Genomic DNA, 27,500 nt, shown 5'->3' with positions numbered 1-27,500 from the left:
TGGCTGTAGCTCAGTTGGTAGAGCGGGTCGTTCAATGATCGAAGGGTCAGCGGTTCGAATCCCAGCTCCGACTGTCCACATGTCGAAGTGTCCTTGAGCAAAACACCTAACCCCAAATTGCTCCCAATGAGCAGATTAGCACCTTGCATGGCAGCTACCGCCATTGTTGTGTGAATGTGTGGGTGAATGGGTGAATGAGAGGCCATTGTAAAGCGCTTTGAGTGCCGCTAAGGTGGAAAAGCGCTATATAAGTACAGTCCATTTACCATATAGGTCCAAGTGCACTGAGCCGTTCCCCGCTGGCTCTGACCTGAGGGGGGCGCCACAGAGACGTCCGAATTTGGCCGCCCATTCACCTCCATTCATTTGGACTTGAGCCAAAATGTAGATTATTAGATAGATAGATATATAGATGCACTATTATTCAAATGCAGTAAATTATGATTACAACATGGATTAAAACTGGACCATTCACAATGCAGAATTCACTGATTACACAATTGGCAAAGCTACAAAGTTTTGTAAACCAGGGATAGCCTGCAATGATCAGTACACTTGCAAACAAGATACATGGCTGAAGAGACGTTAAACCATCAACAGCAAATAGGACCAGCCTAAAGGCAGTCCTCAGTCCTCATCATTTACATGTCAATTTTTACATTTCATAATTTAAAGCAGTCAGTTGCATAGAGTGAGCCTAATTATGGATAAGACTGCGTACAGCCCATCATCAAAGACTGTCTTCCATCCTATGGGCAAGAGCAAGGGCTTCTGGGATCAGGAAATGCGTCGGCCAGTCACTCAGCTTCCAGTGAATAAGGAAATAATGAGCATGCAGAGCTGACGCTAGCCTGTTGACATTATTCAATTCAATAATGGCCACAGATGGGAATTTAGCTCCTAAGACAAATGTTACGTTGCCTATTTGAGCACATTTTGGTTTTGTGCAGGCAAATATGGATGAGGCAATAAGCTAAAACAATCTATAATCTAATCTAATCTAGCAATACAGGCCATACAATCTAGAATCTAGTCTAATCTATCAATACAGGCCATACAATCTCTAATCGGATCTAATCTATCAATACAGGCCATACAATCTCTAATCTAATCTATCAATACAGGACATGTACAATCTATAATCTAATCTAATCTCATCTAATCTAGCAATACAGGCCATGCAATCTATCATGTAATCTAATCTAATCTATCAATACAACCCATGCAATCTATAATGTAATGTAATGTAATGTATCAATAAAGGCGATATCTGTAGGAAAGAAATATCCGCCGTGCGGATTTCATTTTATTAATTTATGCATTTTTATTTATTTGTATTATAAATCTTTTTTTTTTCTTTTTTTTTTCCGAACCAGGGGTATACGTTGCTTTTTCACTGCGGTAAGAAAGAATCCATACCATCACAGGCAGTGGCAGCCCTAACAGGGATATAGATATATACAGCCCACACTGCATTTTAATGTGTTCATACTATATTCACAACCTCAGTAATTCCACTGACCTGTAAAGGCACCTGCACCCCTGCCATGAAGGATCACTCTCCTCCACTGTCTGGCCCTGGAGAAATCACCTACTTCCTCTTAAGTCATGACAGCTTCCTGTCCTCTGACCTCACAGGAAGAAGGAAGTGGTGACTAATTGGGCAGGGCTGCTGATCAAGGGTCTGTAGTGGGTGATCTCTGGGAAGACCAGGATCTTCCCAGCACCACCTCCTCATTCTGTCATCCGGTATCATTCCAATGGTCAAAGTTTAAAGGTCAATGTATTTAGATAAGACGCATCATTTAAGAAACATGCGACTTTTTGAAAAGAAGAGAATTCTTGGAGCTAGGTAAGTAAAGTTTTGAGACGAGAGAGAGAGAGAAAGAGAAAGGGGGAGAGAGGGAGTGAGAGACAGAGAGGGAGAAGCCAGGTAATCACAGAGAGGTCTGTCAGACCCCATATCTGAACCACTCAGTCTGCCAGGAGAGGACAGGGACATAGTGCTGCCCTGGGTGTGAGGGGACTACTCATCTAGTGGACCAATACTCAGACAGCGCTCTAATACTCTGACTCAAGCAGCTCTAATTCTCAGACAGCTCTAATACTCAGACTGAAGCAGCTCTAATACTCAGACAGCTCTAATACTCAGACAGCGCTCTAATACTCAGACAGCTCTCTAATACTCAGACTCAAGCAGCTCTAATACTCAGACAGCTCTCTAATACTCAGACTCAAGCAGCTCTAATTCTCAGACAGCTCTCTAATACTCAGACTGAAGCAGCTCTAATACTCAGACAGCTCTAATACTCAGACAGCGCTCTAATACTCAGACAGCTCTAATACTCAGACAGCGCTCTAATACTCAGACAGCTCTCTAATACTCAGACTCAAGCAGTTCTAATACTCAGACTCAAGCAGCTCTCTAATACTCAGACTCAAGCAGCTCTCTAATACTCAGACTCAAGCAGTTCTAATACTCAGACTCAAGCAGTTCTAATACTCGGACTCAAGCAGTTCTAATACTCAGACTCAAGCAGCTCTCTAATACTCAGACTCAAGCAGCTCTCTAATACTCAGACTCAAGCAGTTCTAATACTCGGACTCAAGCAGCTCTAATACTCAGACTCAAGCAGCTCTCTAATACTCAGACTCAAGCAGTTCTAATACTCGGACTCAAGCAGTTCTAATACTCAAACTCAAGCAGTTCTAATACTCAGACTCAAGCAGCTCTCTAATACTCAGACTCAAGCAGCTCTCTAAGAGTGAGGTGTCTGCAGAGCTGTGGAGAGTTATACTGGGGATTCTCTCAATTTACTTGTTAAATACTCTTGTCTTACTCTAACATAATCATTATTTTTTTTAAATGCTGATACTAGAAGTGTGTTTATTTAGTTTACTAATTGTGTCTTCATGTGTTGTTAGTTACAGGAAGCTGTCTGGTCAGTGAAGCACGCACGCACGCACGCACACACACACACACACACACACACACACACACACACACACACACACACACACAGGGTAAAGCTGCCCTGCTGACCCTGGAGTTTAGACTGGGCAAACACGCCCCGCACACGCACGCACGCACGCACACAGGCAAACAGACGCACATATTTGAGGTACCAGAAGGGTTCTTGAGCAACGGCGTTTTATATTATGTTAAAAACATACAGGGGAACTACAGTAGGCCTATTCTTGCTACTGTGAGTGAGTGAGGACTGAGAGAGAGAGAGAGAGAGAGAGAGAGAGAGTGAATGAGAGAAAGAGAGAGGAGTGAGTGAGTGAGTGAGTGAGTGAGTGAGTGAGTGAGTGAGTGAGTGAGTGAGTGAGTGAGTGAGTGAGTGAGTGAGTGAGTGAGTGAGTGAGTGAGTGAGTGAGTGAGAGTGAGTGAGTGAGTGAGTGAGTGAGTGAGTGAGTGAGTGAGTGAGTGAGTGTGCAACCATTATGAAATTGTACACTGTTAGTGCTCGGTTTAAAAATTTGCAACAAAAAAAAAGAAGAAGCATGATCACAGTAAAATAAATAAATAAATAATGCAATTATGTCACAAAATTGCAGTTTGGCGACACACACACATACACAGGCAAACAGACACACATATGCTAGCAAGCAGACACACACACACACACACACACACACACACACACACACACACACACACTCACTCACTCACTTGCACCCTACAATCACCATTTACCCTTTGCCACTGGTGATAGGCAACAAGATCTCTTAACAACGTTGTGTCTTTTTCAATAAATGTTGCATGAAAACACGCTGGCGGAGCACGGAGCTGCTGCTGTCACACCACAGGACTGGTAAATGTTTAATGACAACATCACACGCACACACACACACCACACACACACCACACACGCACACGCACGTACGCACGCACACACACGCATGCACGCACGCACGCATGCACGCACACACACACACACGCACACACACACACGCACACACACGCAGTTCAACTCCTCCCAGGATATGAATTATGGAGGGTGGGAAGTGCCACGTTTCGCAGGTGTGCGTGTGAGTGTGTGTGTGTCTGTGTGTGCGTCTATGTGGAACTAACGTTACCTACAGTGTCACCCTGTCTGACCAAGTGAGCCTGTGCGCCACTGACTGTCTGACCCCCTGCCTCCCTCCGCTCAGGGAAAATGCCAGCAGCACTGCCTGCCTGGAGTCGCCCTTCAGACCTGTGGAGCTTCCTGGACATCCCACCCTCACGCCTGGTCAAGTACCCACTGTTGCTGCGCGAGATCCTCCGACACGGCCGGCCTGGAGCAAGCGGTGAGCTCACACGCACACACACACTGCAGGGCTGTGTCCTTAAAGGACTATGCTCGTTTTTGACAACCTGGACCTTATTTACGACATATTATAAGAAGTTTGACTCACCCAGATCACTTTTGTGTTGTTCGGAGGCCTGTAGAAGAAATTTAAAATCCAGCGCGAGCCAGTATATCCATGTAATGGCGGCGCACGGGGCAAAGGGAATGCAGCTTCTAAAAATCCATTTTCGGCCGCTAAACGGTTGTTTTCATCAATCACATTGCATGAATCGACAGTTGATATTCCTCTACGCGAGCCATTCTTTCGGTTTTCAAATACATAATCTGTAGCCACTGTAATATGATCTTTACACTGGCTATGCTCCCTCACATTCTCTGCGCTACGATCGGATTGTTGCTGACGAATGACGGCGACAATATTCTCGGCACCAACTACGATCGTAGCGCAGAGAACGTGAGCCGGAGAATAGCAGGCTGCGCGCTGGCCTGTGCGCATGCGTGCTGGAGCAAGTGGGGGAGAGGCTTGTAAAGATCATATTACAGTGGCTACAGACCATTTGAAAACCAACCGAAAGAATGGCTCGCGTAGAGGAATATCAACTGTCGATTCATGCAATGTGATTGATGAAAACAACCGTTTAGCGGCCGAAAATGGATTTTGAGAAGCTGCATTCCCTATGCCCCGTGCGCCGCCATTACATGGATATACTGGCTCGCGCTGGATTTTAAATTTCTTCTACCTGCCTCCGAACAACACAAAAGTGATCTGGGTGAGTCAAACTTCTTATAATATGTCGTAAATAAGGTCCAGGTTGTCAAAAACGAGCATAGTCCTTTAATAGTAATACTTAATCCACGCTGAGGTCTATAACCCGCATCCCTCTGTGTGTGTGTGTGTGTGTCCAGATCGTCATCATCCAGGGCGTGCTCTGCCATGGCCAGCTATGCAGCAAGAACGGACAGGTGAGCAGAACACACACACACACACACACACACACACACACACACACACACACACATCGGATCAGATGAGGTTTATTGTACCTAATCTAAGTGAGGCTGGTTTATTGATCTGTCTACTCTTCTCTTCCTCTCCCCCCACAGCCAAGAACATCTTCCGTGTCCGCTTCCAGGACCCGACCCAGTCCCACACACACCCTGCAGGTCAACTACGTCCCTGACCTGACCCTGCTACAAGCGCCGCTCCTTCACCGTCTCCGCCATCGTCCACATGGAGGAGACTGATGAGAACTGCCCCCAGCTCCCCCTGCGGGGATGAGACCTCCAGCCCCACATCCTCGCCGCCTCCCTCCCCCTCCGTCTCCTCATCATCATCATCATCGGCATCATCATCATCTCCGCTCTCCTCCCCCTCCTCTCATAAAACCAAAAAGATACAGATACAGAATACTTTATTCATCACTCGTACAAATTACAAGACACAGAGATTCAGTACCAGGTTCACGGTTGTGCACTATGGGATGAGGGGACAAAACGGACTCCTGAGCGGACGTGTTTGATGTAAATAAATAGCGGGGACAGGAGAGCTGACTGTGTTGTCTCTCCTCGTGGGACTTTGGGGATTTTTGTGTCTCAACATGTTTATTATTACAGCAGTGTTCTGTGTTACTGTCCTCATTGGCAGCTATTTATTCCAGGTGCAGTATTCTGCATGGCCCTCTCTCCAGGTCCTGCTATCAGGGAAACATTACACCTTGTTGCATTTACTGCAGTTGAAGGCATGAATTAAAAGGCAACCGCATTCCATTTTACTGACTTTGCATTGTTACAGTATAGTTCAGAACATGCATTGCTACTCACTCACACAGAAGTGAGACAGGTGGGACCTGATCATATTCGTACAGGGCTGTGTTGATTTTCCCTATATAGTGTTCCTAAGACTTATGAATAATAACAATAAAAAATATGATTGTCATCATCACTGGAACACATTACATGAATTACATTACATTAATTTTATGGACCCCAGGAAGATTAGTGGTTGTCCTGCAACTACTAATGGGGATCCTAATAAAACTATAAACTATAAACATGAACATTTCTGACAGTAAAAGCTGATTTGCTTAGTCAAGTCAAACTTTATTTATATAGCGCATTTCATACACAGAGGCAACAATGCGCTTAACAAGAGGTATCATATATCATATATGCACACGCTGCATATGTTGCACAAGACTGTTTAGTTTATGAAATTATCCCTTATAGGCTATGAAATTGCCATGAAAAAATGAAAGGAAATTGCTGCGTGCTGCGCCCGCGTTTGGAGGTTAATATAGCCTAGGCCTATGACCGAGTTCTGATCAAACGCTCAGAAAAAAAGTAGGCTAGCCTGCTGTAACTTGGATGGCGCTGAAATGTTGTATGCAGTTCACTGTTATATGCTACACACTTACATGTGCATAAATGTGAATAGCCTACTTTCGTCCCCCATTACTTTCTTCTTGGCTCTCTCACACTGGCCTACGTAAGTCCAACAGTCCAACAGAAGCGCATAGAAGCACAGAATAGCAAATAATGGGCTAGTAATAAAATGTAGGCTAGTAGGCTAATACATGCCTGGGGAAATAATCTTAAATTCCCCAATAATCACAGGATGGTCAAATGCCTGAAGAGTCACTCAGAATCAGCCGTGGCCTACACCTTGTGTTTTCTTGGATGCCATGGCCAGAAATGTACGTGCAGCACTTCATAAACTTAAATTTAGAAATATACTGTACAAACAGTCTAACATTAGTTCTAATACATCCATGAGCTTAGCTTAGCTTATCACACACACACACACACACACACACACACGCTTAACGCAGTGAGCGAAACTTGGGCCTCCCCCCCCCCTCGAGTGAACGAACGAATAAATGTGTGCGTGCGTCTAATTTTTAACTAAGTTCCACATAGACGCACTCACACACACACACAGACACACCCACTCACACCTTATCTTTGCTAAAGATATATGCAAATCCCAGCAATCTGATTGGCTGAATAATTTTTCACTAAGTTCCACATAGACGCACACACAGACACACACAGACCCACAGACACACACACACACACACACTCACACACGTGCGAAACGTGGCACTTCCCACCCCCCATAATGAATGTGTGTGTGTGTGTGCGCGTGTCTCTAACATAACAACGCTGTATTAGAGATTAAAGAGAGGTAGCTGAGGAAGAACGAGAAAAAAAAAACTGTAAAAAAGGCATTTCCATGGTGAGTGTTGTTTTACATGCGCCTGGAACACGGCACGATCACGCGTGTTCAAGCTGACAATAACACGCGTGTCTTCTGCCTGACATGATAGAGATTCAGGCGTGTCTCCTGTCTGACAACAGAGCCTCAGTAGGAGGTGTACTGCTGCTGTGTGATGATGAGACCGAGAGGAGGAGAGGAGCAGAGAGGAGGAGAGGAGAGGAGAGGAGCAAAAAGTGGAGGAGAGGAGAGAGAGGAGGAGCGGAGAGGAGAGGAGGAGAGAAGAAAGGAGGAGGGGAGAGATGATGAGAGAGGAGAGGAGAGAAGAGGAGGATAGGGGAGAGGAGGACAGGAGAGAGAGGAGAAGAGGAGAGATGAGGAGAGAAGAGAAAAGGAGAGGAGAGGAGATGAGGAGAAGAGAGAAAAGGAGAGAGGAGGAGAGAAGAGGAGAGGAGGGGAGATGAGGAGAGAAAAGGAGAGCAGGAGAGAGAGGAGGAGAGAAGAAAGGAAGGGAAAGATGAGGAGAGTAGAGAAAGGAGAGGAGAGAGAGGAGGAGAGAAGAGGAGAGGAGGGGGGACGAGGAGAGGAAAGAGAGGAGAAGAGGAGAGAAGACACACCCAGCCAGCCAGGCAGACGAGACGGGGTCAGCAGAGATGGCTATCAGAGTTTTAAGGATATTGAAGTCTTAATACGAGGAGAGATATTCTTCTGCTCGCTTATTTAACGCTGTTGCTTTTATTTGTCTGGCTGATACCCATCTATGACAGGTGATGTGTAATACAAATAAATAAACTCTGCACGCACGCGCACGCACTATGGGGTGTGATTAGTGCCAGCACACCATACTGAAACGCTTGACTTGCGCCTACTTAAGAAGACGCGATGACATCAAACGTCTAAACGCACGTGTATAATTTCCATTGACAAACAATGGAGAGACAGACGTCTCATAGCTGTAACGTACCTGTAACGCAGACGCTGTGCACATGTTGTTTACACGTATTGCGCATCGTGTGCGTGACGGCAACACTACAGGTTAGATGCGCCTCACATATGCGACACCAACACTACACATGACAGTTTGGTAAAATCATAGATGTACATACGTACGTACGTCTTGTAATGTGTGCAGAAATTGCATAGCGACGTGTCAAACGTGCCAGTGCCTTGCTAGCGCAGCAGACGTGTTAGCGGCCGCACGTGTAAGGTCAGTTGCCTTTAAATCATAGCTGGTTCTAATCTCGTCCTTGCCAATTGGTAATGCATTCTCAATAAATGGAATTCGCACATGTTAAGCAACTTGTTTTTAATAAAGCTTAATATCTGAATGACTCTTTCTTCGCAATTTAAAACAAATGTTCAGATACACGTGTTTCTTGTCAATAGAGGGCGCTGCAGCACCGTCAGCACCAGTTGATGATGCGCTCTTATTTGAAAATGTAGCGATAGTGGAGATAAAACGACACATATCTAGGAAAAGTTATGCAAGGAGGGTCCTGGAATTTGATTGAGTGCAAATAAATATTCTTAATTTGTATTCAATATGGACAAATTAGCCCCGCTCGCAGCTTCTAGTGCCCGCTGACTTAACACGAGCGTGCAAACGTTACATGCATGTGCGCAAAAGTGGCACGGCACTTTTTACACGTCACCCTCTGAGAATGCGAGCGACTCGTAACGCGTAACCTATTAATCAGCTCGCCAAAGTACCTTTATACACGCAATGCAGGCGACGAAAGCACTGAGTGTTTGTTACGCTGGCACGAATCACACGCACACACGCACACACGCACGCACACACGCACACACGCACACACGCACACACGCACACACACACACACGCGTAGCCGCTTTAAAACCAAAAATCAATTTGGGGCTGTTGCTTGCAACTCCCCATTCCAGTCCAGGGCATTAAATCCATGGCTTGTGGTGTTGACCTGTACAGATACGACCAACAGGAACATCGCTGCTACTCAAACACCGTATCCCTCCACCTCCAGAAGCATCGCTGCTACTCAAACACCGTATCCCTCCACCTCCAGGAACATCGCTGCTACTCAAACACCATATCCCTCCACCTCCAGGAACATCGCTGCTACTCAAAACACCACATCCCTCCACCTCCAGGAGCAGGAGCAGGAGCAGGAGGATCCTCCAGGGTCGGGGTGTAAATATAGGTCCGTGTGGGACGGGGAGAGGCAGGGGTGAGGGGTCAAGTCCAGGCGTGCTCTATGGACCTCCCCTCAGTTGGGCAGGACAGGCTGACACACACACGCCACTCATTGTGACTGACATCTGCTGGCCACCAATCACATTAGACTGCTCTCCAATCAGGTTAGACTGCTCTCCAATCAGGTTAGGGGAAACCGGTGTGGAGGAGGGGGGGGGTTGACGGAGGCGGGCAGGGGAACAGAAGAGAGAGGGGGAGAGAGAGAGGGAGAGAGAGAGAGAGAGAGAGAGAGAGAGAGGGAGAGAGAGATAGAGAGAGAGATAGAGAGATAGAGAGAGATAGAGAGAGAGATAGATAGATAGAAAGTGAGAGATAGATAGATAGAGAGAAATAGAGAGAGAGTGATAGAGAGAGAGAGAGAGAGAGAGAGGGATAGATAGAGAGAGAGAGGGAGAGAGAGAGAGAGATATATATATATATAGAGAGAGAGAGAGAGAGAGAGAGAGAGAGAAAGAGAGAGATAGAGAGATAGGGATGTTTTCCAGAGAGTTGGAGCAACGGCCTCATCACTCCGATATTTAAAAGCGGAGACAAATATAAACCTCCGAATTATAGAGGGATATGTGTCACAAGCTGCATGGGCAAACTGCTCTGCAGTATTATCAACGCCCGTATAGTTAAATTCTTAAGTGACCACAAGCCAGATGGGATTTATGCCAAACAACCGCACATCCGACCACATCTTTACCCTCACTACTCTCATAGAAACACATGTTCATCAAAATAAAAATAAGATATATTCATGCTTTGTAGATTTAAAAAAAGCGTTTGATAGCATTTGGCATGTAGGACTCCTTTGTCAGCTATTGGAGAGTGGTATTGGGGGTAAAACATACAATCTAATTAAGACAATGTATTTGAAAAACAAGTGTGCTATTACAATTGGTAATAAGAGAACAAATTATTTCAAACAGTACCGTGGGGTGAAACAGGGGTGCAGTTTGAGCCCCACCCTATTCAACATTTATATTAATACATTTGCGGAACAACTGCAACAATCCACAGCCCCGGGTGTGACCCTGCAGGACACTGAGGTCAAGTGCCTGATGTTTGCGGATGACCTAGTCCTCCTGTCTCCCTCCACAGAGGGCTTGCAGCAGAGCCTGGACATCCTGTATAAGTTCAGCCAAACATGGGCATTACCCATAAACATGGAAAAGACCAGAATATTGACCTTTCAAAAACGACCAAACTCTCAGAAAAACAAATTCACACTAGGACACACAGAAATTGAACACACAAAACATTATACATATTTAGGTTTAATTATCAATTACACTGGACACTTGAAAATGGCGGTAAATGAGCTAAAAGAGAAGGCTAGAAGGGCCTTTTACGCCATCAAAAGAAAAATTCCAATTGACATTCCAATCAGGACCTGGCTCAAAATTCTAAATTCAGTCATCGAACCAATAATGTTATATGGCAGCGAAGTGTGGGGCCCACTTACAGGCAACGATTTCTCAAAATGGGAAAAACACCCAATGGAAGCCATGCATGCAGAACTGTGCAAAAACATTCTTGGTGTCCACAGACATACAGCCAATAATGCATGTAGGGCAGAACTCGGCCAATACCCTTTACTTATTAAAATCCAAAAGAGAGCCATCAAATTCTATAAACATCTCAAATCAAGCGACCCCCACTCATACCATCTCAAAGCCCTTCAGTCCCAAGTGTTGAACAAAAACAAGAGTCCCCTCTGCCAGCTGATCCTGAACCTCTGCCCACAAACCCCAGGGCCTCAGGACCAACACCAATCAACCTGGCCCAACCAAATAACCTCAAAACAAAAAAGAAGACAATATCAAACATCGGAATCAAACCACCAAATCACAAAGTAAATTGCAATTCTATTTGACTCTAAATAGAGAATACACTGTAGCAGAATAACTGACTACCGTGACTGATATTAAACAGCGAAAAATGTTGACCAGGTACAGACTGAGTGGACATAGCCTGGCCATAGAAACAGGCCGTCACAGGCAAAACTGGCCACCAAGAGAGGCCAGGTTGTGCTCGTTTTGTCCTCAGGAAGATGTTGAGACTGAATCTCATTTCTTATTACACTGTGAGAAGTATAAATATCTGAGAGAGATCTTATTTGACAAAGTAAGAAACATATCCTGAGTTTGTTCATCTCCCTGAGTCTCAGACACTAGCATATCTATGTGGAGAGAAAAGTCGATATTAGCTGCAAAATACGTTGATAGTTGCCATACATTAAGAGAAACTAATTCCTGAAATGAATGAAAGTGTAGGCTATATGTATCTGTATACTGTAGAAATGGGTGAGTATGTGTATGTATGTATTTATATAACCTACATGCATACACATAATCGTCTATCATTATTATTATTATATCAGCTCCCCATGTCATTCCTTATAGTTAATTGTTGCCAAATGGTTTTGGATTTTATTGTCAATATTTGTGTATAATATTATTGTTTAATGAACTAATCATTTTGTGTAATGCTTTGGCAAAATAGATGTTTATCTGTCATGCTAATAAAGCTTATTTGAATTTGAAGTTAGAGAATTTTTGAATAAAAAAAAAAAAATCAGGCATGTTTACCCAATTGTCCTTTTGTCACAAGTGAGAGGGAGAGAGAGGCAAAGAGGGAGAGAGAGAGAGAGACGGAGAGAGAGAGAGAGAGAGAGAGAGAGAGAGAGAGAGAGAGGGAGAGAGAGAGAGAGAGAGAGAGAGGCAGCCGGGCCCTTGACAGGAGCGGGAAGGGGGATGAGACGGGGCCAGATGACTCAGGGCCCCCTCCGGGCAGCAGACACACACAGCACGACACCACAAACCAAACAAGCGCACTCAACGCACCTGTGCTTCATCAGACTAGGGAGACCACTAGCTGAATTATAGAGGGAGAGAATGCAATACAATACTGCTGGTTGATTTCCAGGGGAGATAGAGAGATGGATGGAGACAGAGAGAAAGAGAGAGAGAGAGAGGGATAGAGAGATTGGGGAGCTGGAGGAACTCCCACCTGGATGCTCCAGACATCTATTCCGGACATATCAACATTCGAATGTGCCTGGAAATGTCGAAAGCTTGATGCACCTGGGTCGCATTTAGGGAGGTTTGAGCACTTATTGATGTGTGTGCGTGAGAGAGAGAGAGAGAGAGAGAGGAAGAAAGACAGACAAAGAGAGAGATAAAGAGAGAGAGGGAGAGAGACAGGAAGAAAGACAGACAAAGAGAGAGATAAAGAGAGGGAGAGAGGGACAGATAGAGGGAGAGAGGGACACTACATTTATCTGACCTGTCTTTGTCCTTGGTCTTGTCTCTGTCTCGGCCCTTCTCTCTCTCCTTCTGCTTCTCTCTATCCCTCTCTCTCTCCTTGTCGCGGGTCTTGCGGCGGTCGCGGTCTCGGCTGTGGCTCCGCCTCCTGTTGGCTCGGCCAGCGCTCTTGCTCCTTGACCTCCTGTGGCGGGAGTGAGACCTGGAGAGGAAAGACGAAGCCAATCAGATGACGACAACAACCACCACGCACCAATCAGATGACAACAACCACCACGCACCAATCAGATGGCAGGTACAGTAGGGACACAATGCACCAATCAGTCGGTTAACGACTGATTTAACGCCACGACAAACCAATCAAGACCACCCCGCTGCCAGGATGTTGACCTATGAACTTATTTCATATTTAGCATAATCGCCAACTCAGTCATCCTGCTTTGTGTCACGGCTTTAACAGTCCCCTGCCCTGCAGCTGATTGGCTGGATCAGGGCCTTGTCACAGCAGCGGTTCCATCTGGGCCTCAGAAAGCCCTGGCCGGCCATCAGAAAACCCGCGCATGGGATGGGGAGATGGAAGAGGGAGAAGAGAGAGAGAATAGAGAGAGAGAGCGAGAGAGAGAGAGAAAGAGACAGACAGAGGGAGAGAGAGACAGAGAGGGAGCTAGACATGCAGCAACCCAGACCCTTCACGGTCGGAAGAAACACCTTCCTATTCACCTTTTATCTAAGTACTTTTTCTTGAGTTACTTATATATTTATTTAGCTTTTTATGTATAAAACTTTAATTTATATGTATATTTCTGTAATTCCACTGTTGCTTTGACAATATGAACAATTGTTCTTTCATGCCAATAAAGCCCATAGAATTGAATTGAATTGATAAAGAGGGAGATATTTTAAAGGCTAGGGATGGGCTTTGGAAATTAGCAATAGCTCTACATGCTATGATGCAGTTATTTGGAAGATTGCTGTGCAACCTAACAATGTCCACTGTATCTGTCCCTATTCAAATAAACTTGAATGAATGAATGAATGAATGGGAGAGAGAGGGCGGAAGGAGACAGAGGGAGAGAGAGCGAGAGAGAGGGAGAGAGAGAGGGAGAGTGAGAGAGAGAGAGGGAGAGAGAGAGGAAGAGAGAGAGAGGGAGAGAGAGAGAGGGAGAGAGAGAGAGGGAGAGAGAGAGGATGAGAGAGGGAGAGAGAGAGAGAGAGAGAGAGGATGAGAGAGGAGAGAGAGAGAGAGAGAGAGAGAGAGAGAGAGAGAGAGAGAGAGAGAGAGGGAGAGAGAGAGAGAGAGAGAGAGAGAGAGAGAGAGGGGATGTGGTGGTTATTGATCCAGTAGATTAACACTGCTACTTATGAGACAGACTGGCCTACAGACTCCCCTCCTCCCACTGATACACTGGGTGCTGACAGGACTGGAACACTGGACACATACTGGCACGCACACACACACACACAACACACACAACACAAACACACAACCACATACATATACTGGCACGCACACACACACACACACATACACACACACAACACTCACACACACTGGTGCGCACACACACACACACACTGGCATGCACACATGCACGCACACACACATGCACACACACACGCACACACACAGCAACTTTCTGTTCACACACCTTTCATACCTCTATTGATTCAGATGAGATGTTTTCAACACTCACAAGAAGAATGATGTGTGTTTAGAGAGAGAGAAGCAGAGGAACATAGAAACAAGAGAGAGAGAGAGAGAGACACATAGGGACATAGAGAGAGAGAGAGAGAGAGAGAGAGAGAGAGAGAGAGCAACATTTCCTGCTGCACATCCTCCAATGTAGAAAATATGAAGATATTAGAACAAAGTTCTTTACAAAAATTACATGTAAACTCAAAAACGTTGATACACTCTCTGACCAGACTAGAACACTCTCTGACCAGACTAGAACACTCTCTGACCAGACTAGAACACTCTCTGACCAGACTAGAATGCAACACATACTTGGAGAACACAGTCTCAGCGCCATAGAAGCAGCCAGATATGTGAGAGCATGTTACAGTCTGAGAGAAAACCAGCACAACAACACATAACAATCTCCTCACAGCTCAACTCTACCCTTTCATTCACTCCTCTACTTCACGAGGATCCTTTCTGTTGGTTTGTTTATGTATTTACTCATTTTACATGACATTTGATACATTTGATTTTGTATTATTTTTTATTAATTGTCTCTTTATTAACCTATCTTGACCTATGACCTATTGGACCTATTTATCTGTTAGTTTACTTAATTGTCTTCTCATGAATTGTATTATCCTTGATGCTTTGGCAATATTGTTCACCTGACATCCATGTCAATAAAACATATTGAATTGAATTGAGGGAGAGACACAGGGATAGAGAGAGAGACAGGGAGAGACAGGGATAGAGAGACAGACAGAGAGAGACAGGGATAGAGAGACAGAGAGAGAGAGAGAGAGAGACAGAGAGACACAGGGATAGAGAGACAGAGACAGAGAGAGAGAGAGAGAGAGAGAGAGAGAGACAGAGAGAGAGAGAGAGAGAGAGACAGGGAGAGAGAGAGAGAGAGAGAGAGCGAGACAGAGAGAGAGAAAGACAGGGAGAGAGAGAGAGAGAGAGAGACAGGGATAGAGAGAGAGAAAGAGAGACAGAGAGAGAGAGACAGGGATAGAGAGAGAGCGAGACAGAGAGACAGGGATAGAGAGAGAGACAGAGAGAGAGAGACAGGGATAGGGATAGAGAGAGAGAGAGAGACAGAGAGAGAGACAGGGATAGAGAGAGAGAGAGAGAGAGAGAGAGAGAGAGAGAGACAGACAGACAGAGGGACAGAGAGGAAGAGAGACAGAGAGATAAAGGGACAGGGATGTGAATGGAGCACTGGGCTGAGGTGTTCTAGTTCATCATCTATCATTTTATTGATTTGTCTATAAAAACAGTCAAAGCTCCTGTCCTGTCCAGCGGTTATATTGCCTCGCTCTTTATTAGTTTGCCGTTTGAAACATCAACACCTGTCCTTCCCCTGACAGGAAACCAATCATCCTCCGCCGCCCTGACACCCAGCTACTGACGGCACTTTGACAACCGTTGGAAACCATTAGGCTAAGATGAGGCTTTACTGCTGAGGGGGCCATGTTTAATAACACCCAGGTGTTTCCCTAGCTGGATGCTGGTTTTAGAGTAGGCTAGCTTAAGAGCAGTTTCAGAGTTAAGACGAGCTACTAAAATGCATAGGCCGACAAACACAGACATTGTAGAACTGGATGCTTTCCATTTCCTTTGTACTGTGCGTGTGTGCGTGTGTGTTTGAATGTGTGTGTGTTTGCGTGTGTGTGTTTGAATGTGTGTGTGTGTGTGTGTTAGAGATGTGAATATTGCGGATATATCTGCGACATCCGCATCCGTGGGTGGGTGGGCCAATAAAAATCAACATTGTGATTAATTTCGGGTGGATTGCGGGTGGATTTGTCAGTTATATTCGTATTTAATAACTACTATAATTATATATATTATAACGACTGCCAGCAGCTCACTCAAATACCCTCGACCACTTCGTCAACCGAGATCCTGCGAAAGCGAGCCTATAATCTTTAAATTGTTTAAAGGTACCCAATGTAGTTTTTGACCACTAGTAGGCGCTCTAGAGCAAATTTGAGAAGGTGGTCCCCGAAAATCACTTACTACGTCATTGCGTCAATACGCGGAGCTAGGGTTGCAAAGGGGTGGAAAATTTCCGGGAAATTTCCAGAAATTTACCATGGGAAGTTAAGCTCAGGAATTTTGGAAATGTTGACCTTTTTTTGTAGCCTATAACTACTTTTTTGAACATTTTTTAATTTTATTTTATACACTTATTTTAGGATTTTATCCCATTTTCATCCAATTTGGTAGCCAATTGACCCTGACCTAGGGTCCAATTACTGTTGAGGATTCGTCACACAGCCCGGCCAGTTGGCAATGTGAAAGGGAGAGACAACTCCATGACTATCTCAACTCACAACCATAATTCCAACACCAGACAGGGTTGCTGTTGTGTGACGAACTCTCAAGCCGAGATTAAACTAACCACCCTCAGGGAGCGGCGGCCCAATAGGCCGGGATCTGGGATCGGGCCATACTCGGATCTGGCGAGACCACCGGTTCCCGGTGGGCAGCTGCACCGGAACACAATGCATTAGACCACTACACCACCGCACACCCCTATAACAGGGAACTTAAATGTAGCCTAGTTGGGGAAAAAACATAAAATGCAATTCTAGATCTTGCAGCATGATCTTAGTTAAAACAACCTGATTTAATGCAAATTCAGTTGAATTTCAACCCTGTACTGTTCCAGGGTTCTTCCATCACATGTGAAGCTAATTCCTAGCATCCTGCACACTAAGAGGGCTTTAGAATCCATTAAAGGTCTACTCACAAATAGATTAAGCAAAAAATTTAATTTTTAAAAACTGTATTAGAAATGTTTGCCTGCATGTCTGCTTATGACAAAGCAAAATGTTTATATCTATGTCTGTTTATGACAAGATAAATACAGTTGGTATAAATAACCTTCAAATTCCCAGTTAATTCCCGTTAATTCTCATAAATTCCTGTTAATTCCCATTAATTCCCGTTAATTCCCATGGAAAGTTTCCAACTTTGAATATTCCCAGAATTTTGCAACCCTACACGGAGCACATAATAGTGACGTTTCACACATCTTTGTTGTTTTAAAAACATTAGCTAAATATAATTTTGCAAAGAAATTACAAGGTAGGAAAGACATTCAAGTGATTCAACATGTTTATTAGACTACAAGGAACCATATAATCGAGGAATTTCGAAAATAAACAAAGAACGGATTGTTTTGATTCACGTTTCGTTGGGTACCTTTAAGTCAAGAAAATGCGCCTATATGAAAAGCGAATGAGCACGAATGGCTGGACATAATTTAAATGTAAATACAATAACTTCCTGTTTGGCGGGTTGGGGGCAGGTCTCTACATTTTAGAAGATAATGACGTCGGGTGGGTGGCGGGTGGACGATTGATGAGTGCACGTGGATTCGGGTGCACTCAAACTCCATCCGCGCATCTCTGGTGTGTGTGTGTGTGTGTGTGTGTGTGCATGTGTGTGTGCGTGTGTGTTTGCATGTGTGTGTTTGCGTGTGTGTGGTTGTGTGTGTGGTTGTGTGTGTGTGTAGCCCTCACATGTTTATAATCACAACATATGTGGGTGGAACCCTGAGGAGAGGTAGTCTTATTTTAGCAGCCAGGCGACTTGTGGCCAAACCCACGCAATAAACACACAATCTGTGGCTTCGCCCGCGGCCCGGCCAGAAAAAAACAGCACTTCTGGGGCGTGTAGCAAATTAAACCTACTGTAGTTAATAGAGTGAGGCTATGCTGTTAAATGTCAATTTCCTGACCAAGACCTTCCCCTTGGAGAATGATGAGCTAATTTGAGTCTGGGGGTGTGCAAGAGGACAGGGACGAGCAGATAAACAGGCAGGCGCGCGGGCAGCCATGCCCCATGCCAAGCCGGGGTCCTAGTTTACATTACGGGTGTCTTATTATCTCCCGCGGAAAAACGCTCCCCTCTGGCCCGAAACATATTCTCATTTCTGTTAAAAGGGCCGTGCTGGTGTCTCTCCCCCTCCTCCTCCTCCCCCAGTCTCCCTCCCCCCTCGCCCCCCCCCCCCCCCCCCCCCCCCCCACCAGGCCCATCTATTCTGTTTGGCTTCTGCCATAGGGCCAGGTCGCTTTCCTCAGTGAGTTATCAATGAAGTAATTACGCTGGTGTGTGTGTGTGTGTGCGTGCGTTTGTGCATGCGTGTGTGTGTATGCATTTGTGTTTGCGTGGGTGTGTGTGTGTGTATGTGTGTGGCATGCGTGCGTGTGTGCATGTGTGTGTGCCGTGCGTTTGTGTGTGCGTGTGTGTGTGGCGTGCGTGTGTGTGTGTGTGTGGCGTGCGTGTGTGCGTGCGTGTGTGGCGTGCGTGCGTGTGTGTGTGCCGCGGCTGCAGCTTATCTCTGCCCCCCCGGCGTGCTGGTGGATGTGATCCTCAGCGTGGTCCAGAGCGGTAATTACCCGTCCGGGCCGCGCGCCGTCCTTATCGGGCCCCATTATGGGTCGGCTGAACGCCGTTCTCATTGAAAATTGGACATTAATAGATCCGCGTGACACCACTAGTACTGCTGGGAACAAGGGGCAGGGGGAGGAGGAGGAGGAGAGAAAGTCTCGGACGGGAAAACGACACCGGTCAAATCATTATTCATAGCCCCACCCCTCCCTCCCCCTTCCCTCTCCTCCTCCCCCAGCCCAGAGGTGAGGATGGTCCGAGCAGAGACACCTGGAACCAGAACCACTCTACAGAACACACATTTCAGCTCTCCTAACAAATGACCGTTAAGCGGCGTTGTGTTGTATTTTGTGTGTTGTAGCGTAGCGTTGTAGCGTAGCATTGTAGCGTAGCGTTGTCGCATAGCGTAGCGCTGAGTGTCCAAGCCCCGCTGTCCCACAGTGTCCCAGTAGGGGCTGTTCCAGACGAGAGGCTGGATGATGAACTGGAGGTCCTAAGTGATGACCTCCCTCCAGAGGGTCTGTCTCCATTAGTGGTCCAGGTCTCTGGGGGGTGAGTGGACAGCAGTGATGAATAGACCTGCTGAGGTCTGGGTGTCCTGTTACCTCCAGCACTCTGCTCTCTGGCACTCCGTCCACTCTGTACTAGACCAGACCGCTCTGTACTAGACCAGACCTCTCTGTACTAGACCAGACCGCTCTGTACTAGACCAGACCTCTCTGTACTAGCCAGGATCAGAACTCTCTGTACTAGACCAGACCTATCTGTACTAGACCAGACCTCTCTGTACTAGACCAGACCTCTCTGTACTAGCAGACCAGACCGCTCTGTACTAGACCAGACCTCTCTGTACTAGCAGACCAGACCTCTCTGTACTAGACCAGACCTCTCTGTACTAGCAGACCAGACCTCTCTGTACTAGACCAGACCTCTCTGTACTAGCAGACCAGACCGCTCTGTACTAGCAGACCACACCTCTCTGTACTAGCAGACCAGCCCGCTCTGTACTAGCAGACCAGACCGCTCTGTACTAGACCAGACCTCTCTGTACTAGCAGACCAGACCGCTCTGTACTAGCAGACCACACCTCTCTGTACTAGCAGACCAGACCTCTCTGTACTAGACCAGACCTCTCTGTACTAGCAGACCAGCCCGCTCTGTACTAGCAGACCAGACTTCTCTGTACTAGACCAGACCTCTCTGTACTAGCAGACCAGACCGCTCTGTACTAGACCAGACCTCTCTGTACTAGCAGACCAGACTTCTCTGTACTAGACCAGACCTCTCTGTACTAGCAGACCAGACCGCTCTGTACTAGACCAGACCTCTCTGTACTAGCAGACCAGACCTCTCTGTACTAGCAGACCAGACCTCTCTGTACTAGCAGACCAGACCGCTCTGTACTAGACCAGACCTCTCTGTACTAGCAGACCAGACCTCTCTGTACTAGCAGACCAGACCTCTCTGTACTAGAAGACCACACCTCTCTGTACTAGCAGACCAGACCGCTCTGTACTAGCAGACCAGACCGCTCTGTACTAGCAGACCAGACCGCTCTGTACTAGACCAGACCTCTCTGTACTAGAAGACCACACCTCTCTGTACTAGCAGACCACACCTCTGTACTAGCAGACCAGACCGCTCTGTACTAGCAGACCAGACCTCTCTGTACTAGCAGACCAGGCCGCTCTGTACTAGCAGACCAGACCTCTCTGGACTAGACCAGACCTCTCTGTACTAGCCAGGACCAGAACTCTCTGGACTTGCCAGGTCTGATCTAGGATTAGGTCCTGGATCTGTACTAGGATTAAGATCTGGGTTTGACCATTATTAATCCAGCACCATTCCAACACGTCCCACCAATATGTGCCTGTCCTTCTCTCCAAGTCTCTATCCACACACACACACGGACACGCACACACACACGCACACGCATGCACACACACACACACACACACACACACGCACACGCACACACACACAGGAACTACAAACAGCCGTGCCGAAACAAGAGATCCAAATAAAGAGAAAGACCAAGAGAAAAAAACCTCCCGGTTTTCAAACAGAGAAACAGAGTCGGTATTTGAGGAACTTCATTAAAGCCTTGTTCCCTGCCGAGATCTGCAGTAGAGACACGCCGCTCGCCGCGGCTCAGTTAAAAGTCGACGTTTTCTTCTCTGCGTTTCATGATGATACTGTTTTTTTTTTTGCGTGTGAAAAGCACCTTGAATGAGCAATGTGCATTTCCTGCTGCCAAACGACGTGGAAAACAGCTGTTCGTCCCAGACGTGGCCCGCGGAACGGAATGCAAATATGTTAACCATCCAGAATTTATTACTTTTGAGTGCTCTTCAAAAGCTGCGGCAGACACAAGTTTAATTTATGATATTCCTCTAATTATGAGAGCTGTTGAAATCATTTCCCAAGCTGTTTCCCCCTTCCAAGCAGGCCCACTACAGTGTATGTACTCGCCGTTTACAGACACACACACACATGCATGCACACGCACACTTTCTCTCTCACACACACATGCATGCAGACGCACACTTTCTCTCTCACACACACACACACGATATGAGCACACACCAACAGAAGAAAGCAGTGTAAAGTAGCTGATTGCGAGCACAATTAACACAGCAAAGAGAATCCTTTAAAGATCCCTCAAAACCTGGCGTTCAACCCCCCCCCCCCAGCCCCACCCCCGTCCTCAAACCCATAAAAACGCCACAGTAAACATTCGGGACTCGTCATAATCTTCCAAAGTTTTCTCTAAGCCGGCGGCGCCCGGGTCGCCGTGGTAACGAGGTGGCTGGTCCGAGAGCAGGCGGGGGGCCCCCCAGGCGGAGTGGGGGGGGGGGGGGGGCGGGGCCTCTCAGCTCAGGGGTCAGAGGCCCTCAAATGCTCCCGGGATCAAGCAGACGCGGCGGGGACAGAGACGGAGACACACAGAATGTTCTAGACGATGAAGAGGACAAGGAGGGGGAGAAAAAAGTGAATGAAATGAAATGTTTAAGCTGGGTTGAGGAGAGGTTTGAGGGGTGAGGAGAGAGGTTTGAGGGGTGAGGAGAGGTTTGAGAGGTGAGGAGAGAGGTTTGAGGGGTGAGAAGAGGTTTGAGGGGTGAGGAGAGAGGTTTGAGGGGTGAGGAGAGGTTTGAGGGGTGAGGAGAGAGGTTTGAGGGGTGAGGAGTGGTTTGAGGGGTGAGGAGAGGTTTGAGGGGGGAGGAAAGAGGTTTGAGGGGTGAGGAGAGGTTTGAGGGGTGAGGAGAGAGGTTTGAGGGGTGAGGAGTGGTTTGAGGGGTGAGGAGAGGTTTGAGGGGGGAGGAAAGAGGTTTGAGGGGTTAAGAAGAGAGAGGCTTGAGGGGGGAGGAGAGGTTTGAGGGGGGAGGAGAGAGGTTTGAGGGGTGAGGAGAGGTTTGAGGGGGGAGGAGAGAGGTTTGAGGGGTTTAGGAGAGAGGCTTGAGGGGTGAGAAGAGGTTTGAGGGGTGAGGAGAGGTTTGAGGGGGGAGGAGAGAGGTTTGAGGGGTTTAGGAGAGAGGCTTGAGGGGGGAGGAGAGGTTTGAGGGGGGAGGAGAGAGGTTTGAGGGGGGAGGAGAGAGGTTTGAGGGGTGAGGAGAGGTTTGAGGGGGGAGGAGAGAGGTTTGAGGGGTGAGGAGAGAGGTTTGAGGGGTGAGGAGAGGTTTGAGGGGGGAGGAGAGAGGTTTGAGGGAGAGTCTCAGGCTGGGGGGGGGTATTTTTATTTTATTTATTTATTAAAATGGGAGGGGGGTTAGACTGGAGGCTGAGGCTGTAGGGGGGGGGGGGGGGTTAAACGGCTGCGAGATGAAGTTGGGCGGGTGAGGCTGGAAGGGTGGAGGTAAGAGGGGTGAGGGGGGGTAAGAGGGGTGAGGGAGGTAAGAGGGGTGAGGGAGGTAAGAGGGGTGAGGGGGGTGAGGGGGGGAGGGGGGTGAGGGAGATAAGAGTGGTGAGGGGGGTAAGAGGGGTGAGGGGGTTGAGGGGGGGGGGGGGGGTGAGGGAGGTAAGAGGGGGGAGGGAGGTAAGAGGGGTGAGGGGGGGTAAGAGGGGTGAGGGGGGGAGGGGAGAGAACCGGCCCCTCCCCTGGCCCATGCGCCCGCTGTCACTCAGTCACAACATCGCAATCCTAAACTAGGTCGTCTGGCGGGCCGCGACCCCTGACCCCTGGGGCCGCCGTGACGACCATTAGCAGCTGAGGGCGGGGGTGGTGAACCCTAACAGAGGTCAAGTAGGGGTCACGCCGAGACTAGGTGCTAACTCGCCAAACTCCTCACAGTCACTCACAGCACTGGAGGCTTGTTTTCCCACCACAACTCCGTTCCTTTCAACGTGAGCGGAACAATTAGCCCCGTCGAGCCCAGATCGCTGTGGTTGTCAGGAGTTCAACAGTACTGGATGGAGGGGGGAGAGAGAGGGGAGGAGAGGAGCAAGGGAGGAGGGAGGGTAGAGGTGGATAGAGAGGGAGTCAGAGAGAGAAAGAGAGAGAAGCAGTCGGAGAGAGAGAGAGAGAGAGAGAGACCGGTGAGAGCACACATCCCTGCCGCCCGCCCATTAAGCTGTTTCTCATTAGCAGGTGTGCTCTTAGGGCCCGGGGCCCCTGGCTTTCCCTTGCTTCATACACCCTGTATTTATGAAGTGGTGGGAGATCTGAGGCCCTCGCCATAACAGCACTTTATTGTTTAAATGTGGACGGCTCGGCCGGCTGCACTTCGATGATTTAGGAACCTCACAAGTCCGGTATAAGAAAAATCATAAATGCTGAGACAAACCATGTGGGCCGCCTGTAAAAGCGGCCGAGAGGAACGAGCGGACAGAAAACAGACGCGCATTCCTCTCCTACTAAAGGGAAACTACTCTTAATTAAACAAACATGAGGCAGCATCTGAAATATCGACTCGTAAAACAACCGCGCTATTGCTATTTTCTTTTTTTTCGGGCTTGGCGTTTGCGGAGGGGCGAAATGAAGTCATCAGCGGGGGCCTCCTGATGAACACGGAGCTCCGTCTCCTCTTCTCTCGCTCCGTCTCTCTGCCTCCATCCCTCTCTCCCTCTGTCCTTCTCTCTCTCCCCCCGTCCCGAGGAGGCCTCGTCCGCGGTTCGGAGACCCCCAGAGAGCCCGTCGGGTAGGACGTTTGCGTGAGCGAGAGGTGGGGTGTCCGTTGACCGCGCTTCATCAAAGTGTCCCCGCGGCAAGTTAGAAAGCGGAGACCCGTAGATATCCGGGGTTGCGGCCGATGGGTCTGGGCCCGGCGGTGCTGGGGGGCCGGAGGTCTGGTCCCGGCCGGGCGGGCGGTGCTAGGGGGCCGGAGGCGGCGCGGCGTCTGACTGATGGGGGCTTCATCGTGGGGGGGGGGGGGGGGGGGGGCTCAGTGCTGCTGACAGCTTGGCTAGGAGAGGACAGGTTCACAGAGGGTCCTGTTTCTAGAGAGCAGGTCGGTCTGTCACACACACACACACACACACACACACACACACACACACACACACACACACACACACACACACACACACACACAAACCCGCTTACTCATCCATGCTAAAAGGTCAGAGCATCATTGTGATCCAGAGTCAGTGCAGGATGACAGCAACCATTATCTGCTCTCTGGTCCACATTTTAACAATTTAGTCATGTCCACATCGAGAAAATTACATTCAGAGACACAAATACTACAAGTACAATCACTATACAATCACAATTCATGGACCAGCGGCATAACTTTCTTTTTCACACATCTTTCAGTTTCAAAGGTACATGTAGCAGCGTCTCATACCTAGCAAGGCGTTTAGTCCTCCTTTTGGGCATCCCAAGTTGTTGGAACACTGCCAAATATGAACCCAGGTAGCCTGCATCGGTACCCTAGTTCTGAGATGGTATTCAGGTGTGGTCCCTGCTCAACGATCTTGGTCATGAAGGCTTCCTCTAGGCTAGGGTCAAATGAGCAGAATACCTCCAGGACAAACACCTCTCTGTGTATTTCACTGACAACAACAACATCTGGTGCATTAGCAGACAGATGTGTAAACGTGTCTGGGTTCCTGCAGAGATGGAACAAGGAGCGATTGACACAGGAATGTTTGGAAGTTCTCACTGAGGTTGGAAAATTATATATGTCCTTCACTATCAAGTCCACTGTTCTGACATGACATGCTACGTACATTCCTTTGTAAGCAAAACAACCATTCAAGATGTGAGACACACGCACTTGCCTTCTGAGGCACCTTAGCCTTTTTATGTAATAATATGTTAACTTTCAGTGGCGTGTGTTGAGACCACTAGTTATAATGCCTTTAAACTGAAGTAAACTCCATACGCCCCCTAGGCGGCACGAGCCAAACGAATCCAGGCTGCCGCAACAACAGACCGACTTCCTGTCCGTTATCTCAACAGGAAGTCCTAGGGCTAGTGCCTGATAACATAACCTGGCGCCCAGCTAATGGGCTACCAGTGTTAACACGATAGCCTCAAACACCGCTTAGCATAGCACCCAGGCTAGCGGTTAGCTACGAGGGCTAACGCCGCAACGACAGGCCCGCTCTGCAGCTTCCAAGCCCCGAGCCCCGCTAACTGGATCCTTGTGTGTATCTGACTTGATTGGACACAGACTCAGCGAGCCGACGTATCACGGAGAGGTCCCCTCAAACGCTCCACCAAACAGAGAGAAGTTACAATTACTGTCCGGCCAATGGCGGAGGAGCTCGCCACACCGTTTCAACCAATCAGAGAGCGGCGCAGACTTTACTAACGGATATCTATCTCTCCACTTCCTCCCTCCCGTCCAAAGACCCGCCAGCACATCCTTCAATGGACGGACAGAACGAGGGGAGGAAAAAAGGAGGAGAGGGAAGAGAAGAAGGTCAAGACGGAACACTCACACGATCTGAGTGTTCCATTATTTTCAAAGACCGTCCGGACTCAAGAGCCTGAGAGCTCGTTTATTACCTCTCTCGCCCCTCTCTCTCTCTCCTCCTCTCACCTCTCTCTAACCTCTCTCTATCCCCTCTCCCCCTTTACACCTCTCGTCCTTTCACCCCTCTCTCCCTCATCCTCTCTCTCTCTTTCTCGGTCCCCTCTTTTTTCTACAATTAAGATATGATTCCTGAGTGAAGCCACATGTTCTGTGTGTGTGTGTGTGTGTGTGTGTGTGTGTGTGTGTGTGTGTGTGTGTGTGTGTGTGTGTGTGTGTGTGTGTGTGTGTGGAGGGGGGGGTCCATTAGCCTGCAATTTGCTCTCCGCTCCATCAGGGACAGAAGAAGGGTGACAGACGTTCTCTAGCAGGGAAGAGCACATGGCTCTGCTTAGGTTAACACACACACACACACACACACACTCTCTCTCTCACACTTACGTTCTCACACACATACAGGTGCACACTCAACCGCTGAAACCTCTAACGTATTCTCACCCTCAGACACGCACACACATGCTGGACATACAGCACACACACTCTCTCTCTACCTCCCTCCCTCTCTCTGCCTCTACCTCTACCACTCTCTCTCCCTCTCTCTCTCTCTGCCTCTCTCTCTCCCTCTCTCTGCCTCTCCCTCTCTCTCTGCCTCTCTCCCTCTCTCTGCCTCTACCTCTCTCTCTACCTCCCTCCATCTCTCTCCCTCTCCCTGCCTCTCCCTCTCTCTCTCCACCTCTCCCTCTCTCTACCTCTCCCTCTCTCTACCTCTCTCTGCCTCTCCCTCTCTCTCCGCCTCTCTCTCTCCCTCTCAGTCTCCTTCTCTACCTCTCCCTACCTCTCTCTCTACCCGGAGAGGACAGGACAGGGCTCCAGGCTCTGCCCCCCCCCAGGCTGGCACTGCAGGAACCCTGGAGGGGGGAGGGATTACCGGGGGACAGGCAGTGGACACCAGGCAGCTCTCTCTACCCCCCCCCCCACCCAAACCCCCCCCCCGCCAGAGCCCAGGCCGTCATTAAACCCCCCGAGCCTCCATGGCGGCAACGGTGTCTCTGTGGCTCCGGTGACAACACACAGGCCTGCCAATTAGAGATAATTAGCCAGTCATTTTCTGTGGGCGAGCTGTTTCAAGTGTGCCGAGAACCCCGGCGCAACGATGCCCATCAGCCTGGCGAGCCCGGGCTCAAACGCTCCACGCGCGCACGCACGCACACACGCGCACACACACACACACACACATACACACACACACACACACAAAAGAGGAGAAGAAGAGATAATTACACCAGTGATCACAAAGCGTCCGCGCGTCTCTGTACTTCACCTCCCCGCGTTTTCAGAAACACTTCGTTAGCCCGCCGGTAATTAATCCGCCATTAATTGCAGGAAAAAGCCCAGTTTACCTTTTCCTTCGTTTCTAATTATCATCTTATAAATAGTTATGGTCCCAATTAACGTGTTCGTTAGGCCGGGTGTTTCTCTCAAAGGCTGGCTGGGAGCCAGAG

At 48.1% G+C, this 27,500-nt stretch overlaps 1 protein-coding gene across 1 annotated transcript in view; it reads right to left on the bottom strand.

The window, feature by feature from the left end:
* rsrc1 (arginine/serine-rich coiled-coil 1) overlaps window positions 1–27,500 on the bottom strand; it is a gene marked incomplete at its 3' end in the record, with an annotated part of 77,583 nt that overhangs the window by 38,977 nt on the left and 11,106 nt on the right. Inside the window, exon 4 of the mRNA XM_084462859.1 lies at window positions 13,016–13,195. Within this exon, the coding sequence (XP_084318985.1) occupies window positions 13,016–13,195 (180 nt within the window). The remainder of the gene's footprint in view (window positions 1–13,015; window positions 13,196–27,500) is intronic.

This window comes from Borostomias antarcticus (assembly GCF_949987555.1).
Source record: "Borostomias antarcticus genome assembly, contig: scaffold_178, whole genome shotgun sequence".
NCBI classification, from domain to species: Eukaryota; Metazoa; Chordata; class Actinopteri; order Stomiiformes; family Stomiidae; genus Borostomias; species Borostomias antarcticus.
Note: the sequence above shows the minus strand (reverse complement) of the source record. Positions and strands in the feature narration are given on the sequence as shown.